General features: G+C 35.4%; 1 protein-coding gene across 10 annotated transcripts in view; it reads right to left on the bottom strand.

Annotated features, from left to right (window-relative positions):
- Window positions 1–15,333, bottom strand: part of Slc4a10 (solute carrier family 4 member 10) — a 261,097-nt gene that overhangs the window by 147,176 nt on the left and 98,588 nt on the right. For 5 of the 10 annotated variants that reach the window (XM_034496620.2, XM_034496615.2, XM_034496613.2 and 2 more), the window contains exons 1-2: window positions 14,899–15,248; window positions 7,361–7,442 (exon numbers count right to left, since the gene is read on the bottom strand). In XM_034496620.2, the coding sequence (XP_034352511.1) occupies window positions 7,361–7,442; window positions 14,899–14,982 (166 nt within the window). In that variant the 5' untranslated portion in view covers window positions 14,983–15,248. The other 5 variants (XM_034496614.2, XM_034496622.2, XM_034496618.2 and 2 more) reach the window with 3 other exon arrangements.

Here is a 15,333-nt window from a genome sequence, read left to right as displayed (position 1 = left end):
GGTTGACCTCTTGTAAGACTCCTAACAGTGGGAGCAGGAGCTGTCTTTGACTCTGTTGCCTGTCTTTGAGACCCTTTCCCCCAACTGGGATGCCTTGTCTAGCCTTAGTAAAAGAGATGACGAGTCTTCTTACTGCAACTTGATGTCCTATGGCTGATTGATATTCATTGAGGTTGGTCAGTTTTCTAAAGAGAGATGGAGAAGGAGTAGATGGGGGAAGAAGGGAGATGGGAGGAAGGGACTGGGAGGAGAAAAGGGAGGGGAAACTGAGGTCAGGATATAAAATAAAAACAAAACAAGACAACAACAAACTACTTGGGTTTCAGGGAATGTTCAATGGGCAGACTGAGTTCCCCAGGCAACAGATTCTTAGACAGATACTTGTGTTCAGAGAGTTTGTTGAAAACTGTCAGCAATAACACTTGTGAGAAAATTAGGAAGCACAGCTTAATACAGCAGGAAGCCAAATCATGCTTCACTTGTAACAGCAGACCTCTAGTAATGCCATGGGTTAATCCTGAAGCAGGGGCAGTAAGTACATCAGAGTTTCCAGATTTTACAAAAGGTCAACTAATGTACTTCTCTGCAGCTTTTGTGCTTCACTGAACTCATATGCCACAGGATAGGTGCTTCTGTAGGTAACAGCTCCTTTCTGCTGGAAAGAATGACTACATGGCACACAGATGTGAACCATGGAAGGCAAAACTACTGACTAGTAAGGAAACCACTGACTCAGTTTTCTTTTATTACATTTATAAATACATTTCTTTAGTGTGTGTGTATGCATGACTGGGAGTGTGTGATATGTATATGCTACAGTTTTCCTATGGCGATCAGAGAACAACAGGAAATGGAATGGATCTCTCCTACCAGTTGGGTCTGGTGGCTCTATCTCCAATCATCTGTCTCGAAAGCAAGCACTTTTACCTCCAAATTCATCTCACTAGCCCATGCCTCAGGTTTTTAAAGAAACATATTAATGGGTCATCCTACTATCTACTACTAGATATTTACAGATTTAACAACTATGACATAATGAAAACATGCATACATTACATGAACATGCATAATACAGTTATCATTATTAAAGCATTCAGTAGTTACATAAAATTCAAATTTAACTGGGTAACCTATATGTAGTAGAAGGTAATTAGAATAAATTTTAAACTATTAATTATTTTTCCTTTGTCGTCTCACACTTTAGACTTACTAAATCCCCAACTGACATGGAAAACAAAAGTAAAAATTGGTTAAGTTCTATTGTATTGAGGTTTGCTTTAATCACAATTTAGGAGTTTTCTAACAATAGAGATTTGATATCCTTCATGAGGTATTGCCTCATGAAGCAGAAGAATGCCTAGAAAGAACGTGTTGGTGTTGCTAAGGAGGCTGGATGGCTGAAGAGACACAATGGGAGTGCACAAAGCAGATGACCAAGTGGAGTAAATCAGCAGGAATAGAAAAGGGGGCAGAGAAAAAGATGCTGCTAAGGAGAGAGGAGGGGGAGGGGAAAGGGGGTAGGATCAGGTGTGGGAGGAGACAGGAGAGGTCAGGAAATTGAACAGAGGTGTGTATCAATGGGGGATGGGGAACTGTGAGTAGCCACTAGAAAGTCCCAGATGCCAGGGAAGCAACAGGCTCCCAGGACCCAACTGGGGTGACATTAGCCAAAATACCCAACAAAGGGGAGGCAGAACCTGTAGAGAACACCTCCAGTAGATAGGCACAGACCCCAGTTGAGGGATGGGGCCACTAACCCATCTCAACAATTTTTAACCCAGAATGGTTCCTTCTAAAGGAAATGCAGGGGCAAAGAGTGGAGCAGAGACTGAAGGAAAGGCCACCCAGAGACGGTCCCACCTAGGGACACATCCTATCTACAGACACCAAACACAGACACTACAGCTGATGCCAAGAAGCACTTGCTGACAGGAGCCTGGTATAGCTGTCTTCTGGGAGGCTCTGCCAGCACCTGGCCAATAGATATGTATGCTTGCAGCCAATCATCAGACTGAGTATGATGACCCCAATGAAGGAGTTAGGGGAAGGACTGAAGGAGCTGAAGGGGATTGCAAGCCCATAGGAAGACCTATATCAACTAACCGGACCCAACAGGGCTCTCAGGGACTAAACCACCAACCGAAAAGTACAGAGGGGTACCCATGGCTCCAGCTGCCTATGTAGCAGAGGATGGCCTTATGTAGCATCAGTGAGAGGGGAGGCCCTTGGTCCTGTGGAGGCTCAATGCCCCATTGTAAGGGATGCTAAGGTGGTGAGGTGGCAATGGGTGGGGGAGTCGTGGAGCACCCTCATAGAAGCAGGAGGAGAGGAGATGAGAGGAGGAGGGGAGACTGCAGAGGGGAAACAGGGAAGGGGGACATTTGAAATATAAATAAATAAAATAACCAATAAAAATGAATTTAAAAAAAGATGTCACTAACATCAACCTAGAACTTAGACAGCATGATGTCCAAAAATAAGTAAAACTTCTAAATTGTATCATCTTGGTTTTAGATAATAGAAGAGATAATAACAGTATAAAACATGTGTGAAACAAACAAACAAAAAGAGATTTGGAAAGCAAGAAATCATACAGTTGTCACTCATGAGAATGTATAATACACATGAATAATGTAACTAATATAATATTTTACTCCAAGCTGTTGTTTTTGAGAAGGTGATTATTTTCCACTAAATATATTGTACCTGAGATTTCAAAGATATTTTTAAACACCTGGCATTTCTACTAGCTGCATGCAGAATGCTAAATTACGCTGATAGTTCTAGTAGCTAAGATACACACAAATCCTAGGAAGCAACAATTTTCAAATAAAAAATTTTTACTTGATAATTTTGTATTTATAAAATGTATTTGTCTCCAATATCAGTCCTAACTCTTTTCCATTTAAAGTATTTATTCTGTGCTGTCTGCACCACTAAATGTGCTCCTTAAAGTCACAGTATTTTCCATTACACGAAGGGAGTGGCTGCCATCTCCACAACTCCAGTGCTGCTTCCTTCATCTCTGGTACTCTCCCACTTATTGCTAGCTGCCTCATGCTGAATACCACCCGTGAAGAACCTAACCAGGTACATCCAGGTCTCGTAAACCCGTGTATACATTATAGACCCCTTAATAGCACAGGTGCCTGTCCATTGGCTGTGTTCTAGGATAGGAAAAATAACAGCTGATGCAAATAAGATTTGTTGTCTATTTTTAAAATTGAAAAAAAAATGTTTTTTAAAAAAATTAATGCAATGACATCTTTGTTCATATGGCCAATTTTCATCACAAATGACTTCACAAATGATATCACAAATAACTATAGTCATTACCTTCTAGGACAGTGGTTCTCAACTTGTGGGTCGCAATCCCTTTGGGAGGTCACATATCAGATGTTTAGATTAAGCTTCATAACAGTAGCAAAATTAGAGTTATGAAGTAGAAATAAGAATAATTTTATAGTTGGGGTCACCACATGAGAAACTGTTATTAAAGGGTCACAGGATTAGGAAGGTTAAAAACCACTGCTCTAGATAAAAATGCTTATTCACAGATGCCAGTGAAGAACAATCCAATTGTGTTCTACCAGTTGTAAATGTTATTTTATTAATAAAAATAATTAATAATTATAATTATTAATTATATTGTGTTATATAACATAATTGATATATATTAATATATTAATATATCATAGCAGAATTAATAATTATAAGTATTTAATCATTCTGTATTCCCTTATAATGTTTAGCCCAGAAAATGTGTGTAAAATATAGCTATAAAAATTACATTATTTTTTAATAATGTATTTCATATCTAGAAGGACAATTCAGTATTTTGTTGTAATTATTTGTGAATTATTAAGTGTTGATTGTCATGTGTGTGGCTTATTCACACAAATATTTAACTCCAAGATGGCTTTTTCATGAAATTGAACATATTTCTAGGCTCACTTCTTTTTTTGTTGGGTTGCTTAGTGCATTTTTTAGGGAAGAGAAGCATAACTTGTCAAGCATGATCAATGGACTCTCTAAAACCAAAAACCAACTTAGCAATACTATAAAATGAACCAAAGCAAAGGGAAACAGACAGATTAACATCATATGCTAGATCCAAACACATACTATTAACTCAGTAACTGTATTCTCCCAGTTTAAAATCAATAGCTACTTATGCAATTACATATAAAACCAAACACCTTTTTTTCCCTAAATTCATAATGATTATTTTGTAAATGTTAAATTTTCTCAGGTTGCTACTGACTGAATAAAATTGACTTCTTAAAATCTAGCTGGTCAGAGTCCCAAAGGAAGGACAATGGGCTGAGAAGAGAGGGCTGTTTGAGGGAAGCTTCCAGAAGACTAGAAAGACCATAATGAAGGAGAGGAAGAGAGAGAGAGTATGGTGGCCTATTGGGATCTCACCATGTCTAGTGGCTGGCTACACTAAAAGTCTGAGGGAACCTCAGAGAAGAGGGGGCAGAAAAACTGTAGAAGCCAGAGGGCCAGGGCACTGCTGAGAGACTATGTCTTCAGTATAAGACAGAAAATCTACACCCATGAAATCACAACGATATGGCAGCCTAATCAGGATATGAAGAAAAGTACAGCCAGTGAATAATGAACTCCATAGCCCCACCCCTGGATGAAAAGCCACAGGTAGTAAATGGCTACTGAAAGGAAAGTTATTTTTCCCCAGGAATAAGTCCCCTAAGTTATCAACTAATAGCAAGTGGTTAGCCCTAAAAATATACACATAGGAGCAACACAAAAGGGATTTGGCAGGTTTTATTTATATATGTATATGAATGTATATGTATAGCACTAATAATTAAAGAAAAAAATCTAATTGGGTTCTGCTGTCATATTCCCTTGGAATGGATGTCTCTACCTCCCTCTCCAACCTCTACCTGACTATTAGTGCATTTTACAGGAGATAAAAAGAAATAGGATACCTATCTAATGCCCTGCCCATACAAGCTCTTTCTTTTCTAATTTTATAAACTTAACTCCTCTTGCCCATATTAACAGCAAGATGAGGGAAGAACAATTCAACATTCTGAACTGATGGTTTCATTTTGTTTCAACCTCGAGATAGGAAACAAGATCAACAACAAAAACAATGTCAGTAGGAAAGATTAAATAGCCTGTCATCACACACTTGAGCTTTCTCGTTTTAACTTTTTTTAAGTGTACTTTAGGAGATGCAGTTTCCCTAGACATCAACATGGGATATCCAGGGAGCTTCTGTTGGTAGAATTGGATTTGTTCAGTGATGAGATGCATAGCACGAGGACTCAGAAAGACAGACACCTGAGATCTTTAGAGCGGGATTTTTAAAAACAATCCTCAGCTCTCTGTGCTTTGTCCTTTGTCATAGGGAATTTAAAATGATTTCTCTCATGGAAGTATGACAATTCAATGTTATTTAGTAATTTATTGTTATTTAAGAATTGAAATTTTATATTGTCTTGCTTTAAGTTGTAAAGTCCATTTTTCATCTAAGTTTTCCTGTTCTGCTTGGTTCTGGCTATACTTAAAATCAAACTGATTAATGTAATTATGCCCCAAACAACATGGGTTGTGAGAGATAAGCCTTATTTTTAAGACTAAAAACATTTCTGCACATGCTCTTTACATGATTAATGTTGAATAAACAAAGAATGCTAAGGTAAAAAATGTAATATGTTATTGCACAAACCTAAGAAAAATTATTATATATAAAACATTACAACTTTAATTTTTAAGGTTTTTTATTTATAATTTATATAATAAAATATGTGTGGTATAGCAAATCACTAGGCTCATCCAACAAGTGTGATCTTCTTGGACCTGGATATTATTTTTTGTGCACCATACAAAATACCTATTACAGCAATGTATATTATAAACAATATCTGTGTTGATAAAAGTGGTTTCCAAATGTTGTATCAACTATCATGCTATGAAATCATTGCAACTAAAATTAATATTCAAACACTATTAAACTAATTATGATTTAAAAGCTTATCTTTCAATGCTTAAGTTGAAACATTCTGTTTCTTCACACAATGAATAATTAGTTCTGTTTACCTATACTTAAGACCATCTAGGTTTTGCCCTACATTCAAATGACAAAAACATTGTGTATAACTCATATTTAAGAAATGAACAGTATTTTGAGAGAAAAGTTTTATTTTAACAGGAAGGGTGATATGTAGGAGGAGCTAAGGTGGGAGGAGTATGGGGAGGAAGAGGAGGAGTAAGGAGAAGAGGAGGAATAAGGAGAGGAGGAGGAGAAGGAGAGGAGGAGCTAGGTGATGAGAGAGAGAAAGAGAGAGGGGGGACAGACATGGAGGCGGATGTTCACATGTCTCTGCCAGTCAAGGATGGTTGATATATCTAGGTTGGGTATTAAGTTACATTTCTGATTGATACTGAACATTACCAAATTTATAAAAACCTTTGGTTAACATTTAAAAAAATTGTACAAAAGCAAAAAGGAGAGGGGGGCATGGAATGGGGGTTTTCTATGGAGGGGAAATGAGGAAAGGGGATGGCATCTGAAATGTAAATAAAATGTTCAATAAAAATGAATAAAAAAAGAAAAGCTAGAAAAAAGAGATGAACAAAATTCCTAATCAAAAACACAAAAGTTAATTCTGCATGAATATTAAATTGTGCTATTGTAACCAATGATTATTTTACTCCTACATATTTTGAAATATTGTATCCTGGTTTTCTAAAAATTATCATGATACCTACATTGCTTTTTGTGTGCTAACAATTGAGAGAATTAAGATGCAGAAAGTCAACTAAAGGCCCTATGCTAATGAAGGGACAGACTTGGCATTTCAACCAACTGTAGTCTGCTGTTAGTATGTGTATAATTAAACAGTAGACTGTACTATCTCAGCCACTGGATTAGCAGTCCTTCTCATTGAAGAGAAGACACAGAAATGGAGTTTCTTTGATACCTGAATAGAATACCAGCTGTCTTTGTCTTCCAGGGACAGCCTACTCTGATAACCAGCTCTTCTTTTCCTAACATATCACAGATATTGTATATCTACTTTTTTTCTTTTCAGTCTCTAATTAATTGTAATTCCTTAAAACAGGGATTATTGAAAATATGCCACCAATATTCTCTGGAATATTAAATGAACTGAACAAATATGTGTGTGAGCAAATATAGCTCACCATTTGTAGGTCTGCCTATTGGCATTCTAGATTGTACCAGAACAATCACATCTATGCTACAGCAGCACAGCGTCATCACTTTCATATCAACACTTTCAGTTCTCCACAGTTAAAAAATTTACAACTCTCTTTGAAATACTCATGGTAATTTATCAACTATCCCACCAAAATAATTACCCACCTTCTAAATCTTCTTTCTCAAAATGTGTCTTGAGAATAGAACGTGTTCCACCTCTATCCACAACAGCCTCTTCATCATTTCTCTATAGCATGAGAAGAAATAAAATTAAACAAATGTAAGTAAGCATAGCCTCTTAATTTCAAAAAGAAAGCCTTAACATTATCCACTATTTAGATATTTAGTCTGACAGATTAGCAATTGTTGGATAAAAAGAAGCTAAAGTAAATTTGGTCATATATTCAGAGTAGTAAGTTTTTTGATTTAACATTGACAAGGTCATACATTCCTATTGGCATTATTTGTTAGGGAGATGAAAAGATTAAAACAAATCTTGTGAATTTAGTAACACTCATTTTAGTCCCTGATAAAGAACTCCTATTAACAGGATCACATTTTACAACGAAATATGAAAATCATTAATATTGACATCACACATGTTATGGCAGAGTGAATTAATTCCACTTCTATTAAAATTGATCTAGTCCCTTGAAAGCAATTAGTAGACAATCATTAGATAAATGAAAACTCTATAATTACTTTGCTTCAGTGTGAGACACCTTACTGAGCAGGAATATAAATTATTATCATGTGATTAAGTCTTCATTTAGTTTCCATATATATTTTCCATTCTAGAATTACTGGATAGATGCTACATATATGAACATTGTACACATACTCAAATCATACTAAATAATTTGGTATCAGCAAAATAATGTATAAAGTATTTAAGATAATCAATTTGACCAGATAGGATGAAAAAGAATACAAAATACTGAATACAATGAAACTATTTCCAACTTCTATCTGCTCAAGAATATATACAAAAATTGATTTTAAAAAGACACTGAACATAATAGGAAAATGCTCAAAAGAATGAAGCTTCTGAGACCTAGTTCTAAGTCAACTGCAATACATGACTATTTAAAATGGAAAAAAATCTTAAAAAAAAAAAAACAGTGAGTGCGTTGTAAAAGAGAAGAACCTTTTCTTTCTATCTACCCAACAACTTTGAAACATCAAACATATGTAAGAACTTTCTTTAGTTGAAAAAGCAATCTTGAACTGAGTCCAATAAGCTGTTGTTATCCCTGAGCTGGAAACCTTAAAGGCTGTGAGGAAATTGGGACACATATGACAGAACTTAATAGCCAAAGACAAAGCAGGTATGTTTAGCATAACGACAACAAAATCAAAGCAGTAACAAGTGGTCTGATTTACTGAGACCTAGGATGCAGGCTGCTTGATCAAGGTGCTCTAAAAGGGATCAAAGGGACAGTCTACTAAATTCTAACTTGATGTATCTGAATGAGGAAGTTGCAGGCTAAGTATGGAATGTCTAATTAGTCCAAATGTCTAAGTAGGAACATCAAAACAGTGACTCCGTTTTTCTGAGATCTGGAGAGAAGATCAGGAGAGCTGATGTATGTCAGAGATATTCTGAAAATGAAGGGACTATCAAGTGAAGAAGCTCCTACTACGCAGCCTTGGGGGTTGGGTGACAGGTTGCTTCATTTTCTAGCTTAACAAGGGGACTAATATGAAAGAAATGAGCTGCAGATGAAACACCCAATCTATGTGTATCACATATTACATAGTAACTCATTAACACTTAAAATTTTATGTTTTATCGATTAATTTAAGTTGAAAGGCAAAAACATTTAAATGTACTTTGAGAATTATATCATCAGTGATATTATAATTCCTTTTATATAGATCATCAGAGATAACTACTTCTATGAACTTTAATTTGAGATGGCAAAGGCAAAGGATCCTAAGAGAAAAACATCAAAATATCTACTATTCCCCTTTAATAAAGTATTAAAGGCAGCTTAAAACCCTTTAAGAAGATCATAGCAGCAGAGCATATTTCCAATTGATTTTTCTGATTTGTTTACTAATTCCTTAGAATCGTTTTCAGAAAATTACGTGCTAGATTGGTAGAGGGGGTGAGTATTGTCTGATGAACTCGTTCCATGTGAGGAGGAGTGGTGCTAAGACAGCACAGAGACAACACAGCTAGGAACATACGTGGAGGAAAGTGTACTGAACACTATTTCATTTTGTAGCAAGTAAAGTTAAATTTTCTTGTGTTCATGAGGAGAACCAAATTATTTACATGTACAAATGCTTTGTAATTGCACCAAATAATCTCAACATTCATACAAATGTACTTGCCCTTAAAATAAAAGATTATAGATGTATTCCACCTAACAAGATCAAGTTTTGCGTGTTCTACATGTGCAAAATCTACAGTAAAGGATCATGGTTTTAGCCTGATGTCTGGTATCTTACTGATACATCTAGGTGATATCAAGAATGAAATATACATATGAACAAGAAAAAATAGAGAAAAATGAAGATAAAGAAAGTATTCATAGGATATTTGCATATTCTTTATTAAAATATTTAAAATGTTTCAATAAGAAGAAGCAGAGGGCTAATATCCAAAATATATAAAGAACTAAAGAAGATAACCTCCCAAAAACCAAACAACCCAATAAAAAATGGAGTATAGAACTAAACATAAGATTCATAACAGGGGAATCTCCAATGGCTGACATCATCATTAGGTGTAATCATTTGTAATTCATGAAAAAAAAAGTCTGAGTAGCTACTAAAAGCACAAGTTTTCTTCCAGAAATAAGTCTATAATCGTAAAACAAGTACTGGAAGTGTCTAGACCTCTATCTTGTCTAGTCCCTACCTTGTCTCTTTCCCAAGCAATATTAAATCACAAGGAATAAGAACAACTCAAAGGAATTTCTTAAAGTCTTTAATTGTATGTTTGCTATTGTTTTCCAAATAAAATTAAAGGCTCACCTTCTTCTGGTTTTATACTCACACTAAGATTACAAGCAGGTTTTACCTTTTATTTCCTATGGGTTCTGTAGATCAGATTTGGATTCTAACGCAGATAAGTTTACCTACTGTGCCATCTCTCCAACCTCCAAAGAAACTTTTACTTCTGCCATACTTGGTATAGAAGCTATATTTAAAAGAGTATTAGATTTTAACTCTTCAATACAGAAGACACTTTCTTATGTATAATACCAAAGTTACTCCAAGCTGTGATGCACAAATGAATTGATAAAGGATTTTTATTTATCTTTCCTGTTATTCTTGGGCAACCTAAAAACCTCTGATGTGTGAGGTAATATTAAACTTAGAGGTGATTAGATGGATTATTTTATTATTTCTAAGCATACAAAAGCCAAGCTAAGATAGCCAGTGGCTTCCATGATTAGAATAATAATTATTATATCAAATGTGTCTAAAACAAAGTTCTGTTTATCCAAATATTTGTCACAGTGACATGAGTAGTCACTGTACTAAATGATCTCACTACATTGCCCTTGGTTAGGAAATGTCAAAAACAAAGCCAAGGCTAAATCAGATTACTGCCAATAAAACAGAGCTACATTGGGGACAAGCAGGAGGTCTTTTAGGATATGAAATCTGGAACTTCTGAGTGCTTGTAGGGAGACTGAGTAATGCTCTCATGGGCAATTTTGATAAAGAATTTTATTAAAATCCTTCATTTTGTTTCTGCCCCCCTACTGGGTCAACTAACTACTAAATCTACTCAGGAATTTAATTTTCATTCCCAGAGTCTCAAAAGGGCCAGAGTTCTTAAAATGACTTCAAAACACAGGAGCTGCTCTTCTGTTCTTTATTTCGTTTTCCCCCAGAAATGAGGAGATCAGGTAAAAATAATCTGTTCTTAGTTTGAAAATCATAATTTAACGCTCAAGACTGTATGGTTCTATGCACTTTACTCTATGGTTCTAAGAAGCCTCTCCTGTGATGGATGGTTTCATTTACTCTGATAGGCTACAGCTGAGCTAGGATATTGTGAATTGCTCAAGTATATCATATTCTTTCTGCCTCCTACCTTTTACTGTGCATCTCCTCTCTGTAGACCACTCTCCTTCCTCAACATCTACACCTACACATATTTATTTAAATATGGATTTATAAGAAAACGGTGTTCAACAATTATCCCTTAGTCTGGCTTATTTCTCATAACGTGATCATCTCCAGCTCCATCAATTTTCATTGAAATGACCTGACTTTGTTCTTTAGGGCTGAGTAAATCAACACTGTTTATAGATACACCACATTTTGCCCATCAGTTCATCCATTAACAAACATCTAAACTAATCCCATCCATGCTATACATGCATTAAAATGCCATACTCAAAACCATTATCATGTACAGTGAATATATGCTAGGAATATGAAGAAACAAAATCAACTTGCCAAATACTAAAGAGTATTACTAATTTTCACATTACATGCCACAAACTATCACAACTGCTTTATGCACATAAACTCGTTTAATACTCACAATACTTTGAGGAATACCTTCCCTTAGTTACAAGTAAAAAAAAAAAGACTAGTGATCATACATTGGTTTATAATATAGCCAAGTTTGAACCACCAGAGTATGGCCAACTAGATATATATTTAACCAGAGTATATATGGCGTCTTACATTAGCTCAGCTATTACAAACCACAATCAATTTGTAACTCAGCCTGTATTGCTTTAATTGAAGGTTTTAATACAAGTTATCAAGCACTTTGGAGACACTACTGGGCAAAATGCCCAGTTTGGGAGTGGAAAATAGAGGATTTACATCTGTTCTATGTTCTACCCAACTCTCTGTTATTTTCAGCAAGCACGTTGATATAAAACAGAACAGAGTAACACCTACTGTCCATCAGTCAAAAGCGAACACCTGTTTCTGTTATAGCTTCTCCCAGTCCCCTTCCTCAGAGCCTAAGGTGACCAATTCTCCAGTGTTTTTCATGAGATCTCCATATTTTCAGGCAGGTGAAGTGGTGGACATATGTGATTCCAGCAATTGGGAGACCAGGTCAAAAGAGCAACAATTTTTCAACTAATCTGGGGACTGCCCTATACAGGGAGACCCAGTCTCAAAATGTTAAAACTCTTAGAATTCTCAATCTGATGTGTGCACTCACATACTTTTTGTTCCGAGTACAGCTCAGATCATCTAGTTACAGCCATATTCCCCTACACTTGCTGCTTCTTATTTCAAATGTTTAACCTCAAAATTAATAACTCTCTTCCATACGTCACATACAAATTGAATTATTCCTACCTCACCTGGAATTACAGCTATATCTCTAATTTAAACATGAGTCTCTGGGTTTCTGCCTTAGTTGCCTGACAGGAACTGGGTTGAACACACCTTAAAACCAATTTATGTTGGCTTATAAATATGGAATATTTTTTGATATAGCATCTTTCTGTATAGCTCAATCTGGCCTTGAATTCTCAGTCTTTTTGTTTACCAATAAAATTGTACTCTGCATATTTACTAATCTAGCTGTAAGTCTACCTTTTATTTCTCTAATATTATGAAATGTATGTGGGAGGAAAGAACAGTAATATGTAGCTCACACTAGAGTTAAATTGTAACAAACCACTTTTGAAGAGTCATCCCAAAATGTCTACATTAATGTCTATGCATTTTCTCATTTATGCCTTGACAGCAATAAACAGCTTTTCTATTTTGCTAAATACAATATCCTACAGATGATCTCATAATATTCTCTGAATTAAAGAATTACACAAACAATTATTTATGAACAACTTATCTTTAGAAAATTTTATGATGTATGACACGCATTGTAAAATAGTGCAGATACTGTAAAAAGATGATCTCTTGCTCCTAAGGAGATTAGCAATGAACGTTGCTGTTCAAAGTTCAAAACCATCTTGCTAAACAGGGAGAATGGTTGACATTCCATTTAAATGTCTGCAGCACTCTGGTTTTTACTTTTCGGTGCAATATATTTTGACATAGCAGCAGAGATATTTTTTTGATTTGCAACAGTAATAACAATTCTCAGACTTTTTTATATAGTAAAATTAATGATATTTAAGTGTTACTAAAGAACATGACCAAATACTTTATGGTTTGGTTCTTCTAAAAGGCCAAAAATACAGTAAAAATATAGCAAAATGCTGTAAAACCAAGGCCCAGAGTAATCCTGAAGCCATGCCAAGAAACAGAATGTACTCCTAGTAACTAATGCATGCAAATACTGGAAATAAATTCTAACAGATTAAACAGGTTTTGTAGCCACTAAAAGGTATATTCAAATCTTCCAAAATTAATCAAGCTTAAGAATATGGCAGTCTTCCCAACTAATAAGAATGTAAGCTGCTAAGTAGCCAAAATAACATATAAATTACATCCAATATCAGTAGGAAGAATGTTTTCAATGTGTTTTTAATTAAAAAAGAGAAACAGCTCATAACTGAATTTATTCACTGTTTCAGGCTTTGTCAAATGTATTCATTCTTAATACCACATTTTTCACACTCATGAGAAGTTAAGCAAGTCATAGTCATGCTACAGACCTGTGAAGACAACACTGTCCTCTTGAGAGGTGTTTTAACATTCATCTTCTTTTGATAACAAACTTACCAAACATTTGATAGTTCTCTACAACTGACTCAGAAGGATATGTCATTAAAATAAATTAAATGCAGTTCTTTCTTTAAAAATCTGAAGGTTAACCACATAATTTTGTTATGTTGAGAACACAAGTCTGAGGAAAGCATACCCTAAAGAAAAGTTAAATGAATTTAAACTTGAGAGGATTCATTTATATGCACAGAGAGAGAGAGAGAGAGAGAGAGAGAGAGAGAGAGAGAGAGAGAGAGAGAAAGAGAGAGAGAGAGAGAAATAGAGTTTCAATCCAAAGCAAATATATAAATACAATGTTTTACAGATTTTCTACAAGTTATTGTTTAGTGGAGTAAAATCTTTCAGCTTTAAAATGAAAGTAAGCAAATGTCAAATCTCTCTGGGTCAAAAAATCTTCAAGACACTTAGAAGTCACAAGCCTCCTTTATGTAAAACAAATTTGCAATCAGCTTTCAGATGTGATTAATGCCTTAGCAGAAGTGTATGTTAAAAGCTCCAAGAGCATCACAGTATCTGAGAAATTATTTTTAAATGGCTTTGAAAGATGTCCCAGAATGAAATATAGATTTCATGATTTAGCTTACACCCTGGACACGCATGCTTCCACTCACCAAACTTCCATGGCTGTGTGGTTCACAGCACAGTGCTGACACACTGATTACTGTGATTAAATCTCAGATAACAACCATATTGCATTACATATCTATAGGCAGATGATGATCAAGTATTATTTTCAGTTCAATTCATTTGTTATTTTTATCATTTCAAGTAAATCTAGATCTAATCAGGATTAATCTAGAAAGAAATTTAAAGAGCCATAAACATTGTTTCTAATCACACAAAGTATTATCCTCCTTTAATCCCCATCTCTAAGTAAAAACAAACTCATACATACTCGCAAACCCTTCTTAACTCATATTTTACCCATTACCATAATTATCACCTGTTCAAATATCAAAATGAAAATGAGTTAGCAAGTAATTATGTTGATTAACATTTTCCAAAGGACTATGATCTAGACAAAGCAACAACATTACATACCAATAGTATCATCACAATTCCCAAGTGCATACCTCTTGATTTAGAGATTGGAAATGCTCACAGGTTCCAGGCTGCATGACCTTTCTATTTCCAGAAATCCCTAAAAGATCACACATTTCCTGTCTTACAGGAAAATAAGTAAACAAGTAAGCTCAGCCATCCCTGTCTCTCGGCATCTACAGGGCTAGCGAGGAAAAGATCAGATAGCTGATCTGTTCATCAGGATCTATTTAAATCATCATCAAAATATTGGATCTCATGCACTGTTCATCATCTCCCCCGTGCAGTTACCAACACTGCATACTGAGAGATGCTGACACAGTGGTGTCTGCTGATGCTGTTAATGCTGTCTGAAACAGCCAGCTTACTGCTTGGAGCGGTTCTGCACCATCCGAGTCAGACACAGACTTCAGGTTCCCACTGCTGCTGCTACGCAGATCCACATCCTATGAGCGTTTCGTTTCCTA

The sequence above is a fragment of the Arvicanthis niloticus genome, chromosome 2, assembly GCF_011762505.2.
Source record: "Arvicanthis niloticus isolate mArvNil1 chromosome 2, mArvNil1.pat.X, whole genome shotgun sequence".
Lineage (NCBI taxonomy): Eukaryota > Metazoa > Chordata > Mammalia > Rodentia > Muridae > Arvicanthis > Arvicanthis niloticus.
The sequence above is the reverse complement of the archived record's forward strand: the minus strand, read 5'-3'. Positions and strand labels throughout refer to the sequence as shown.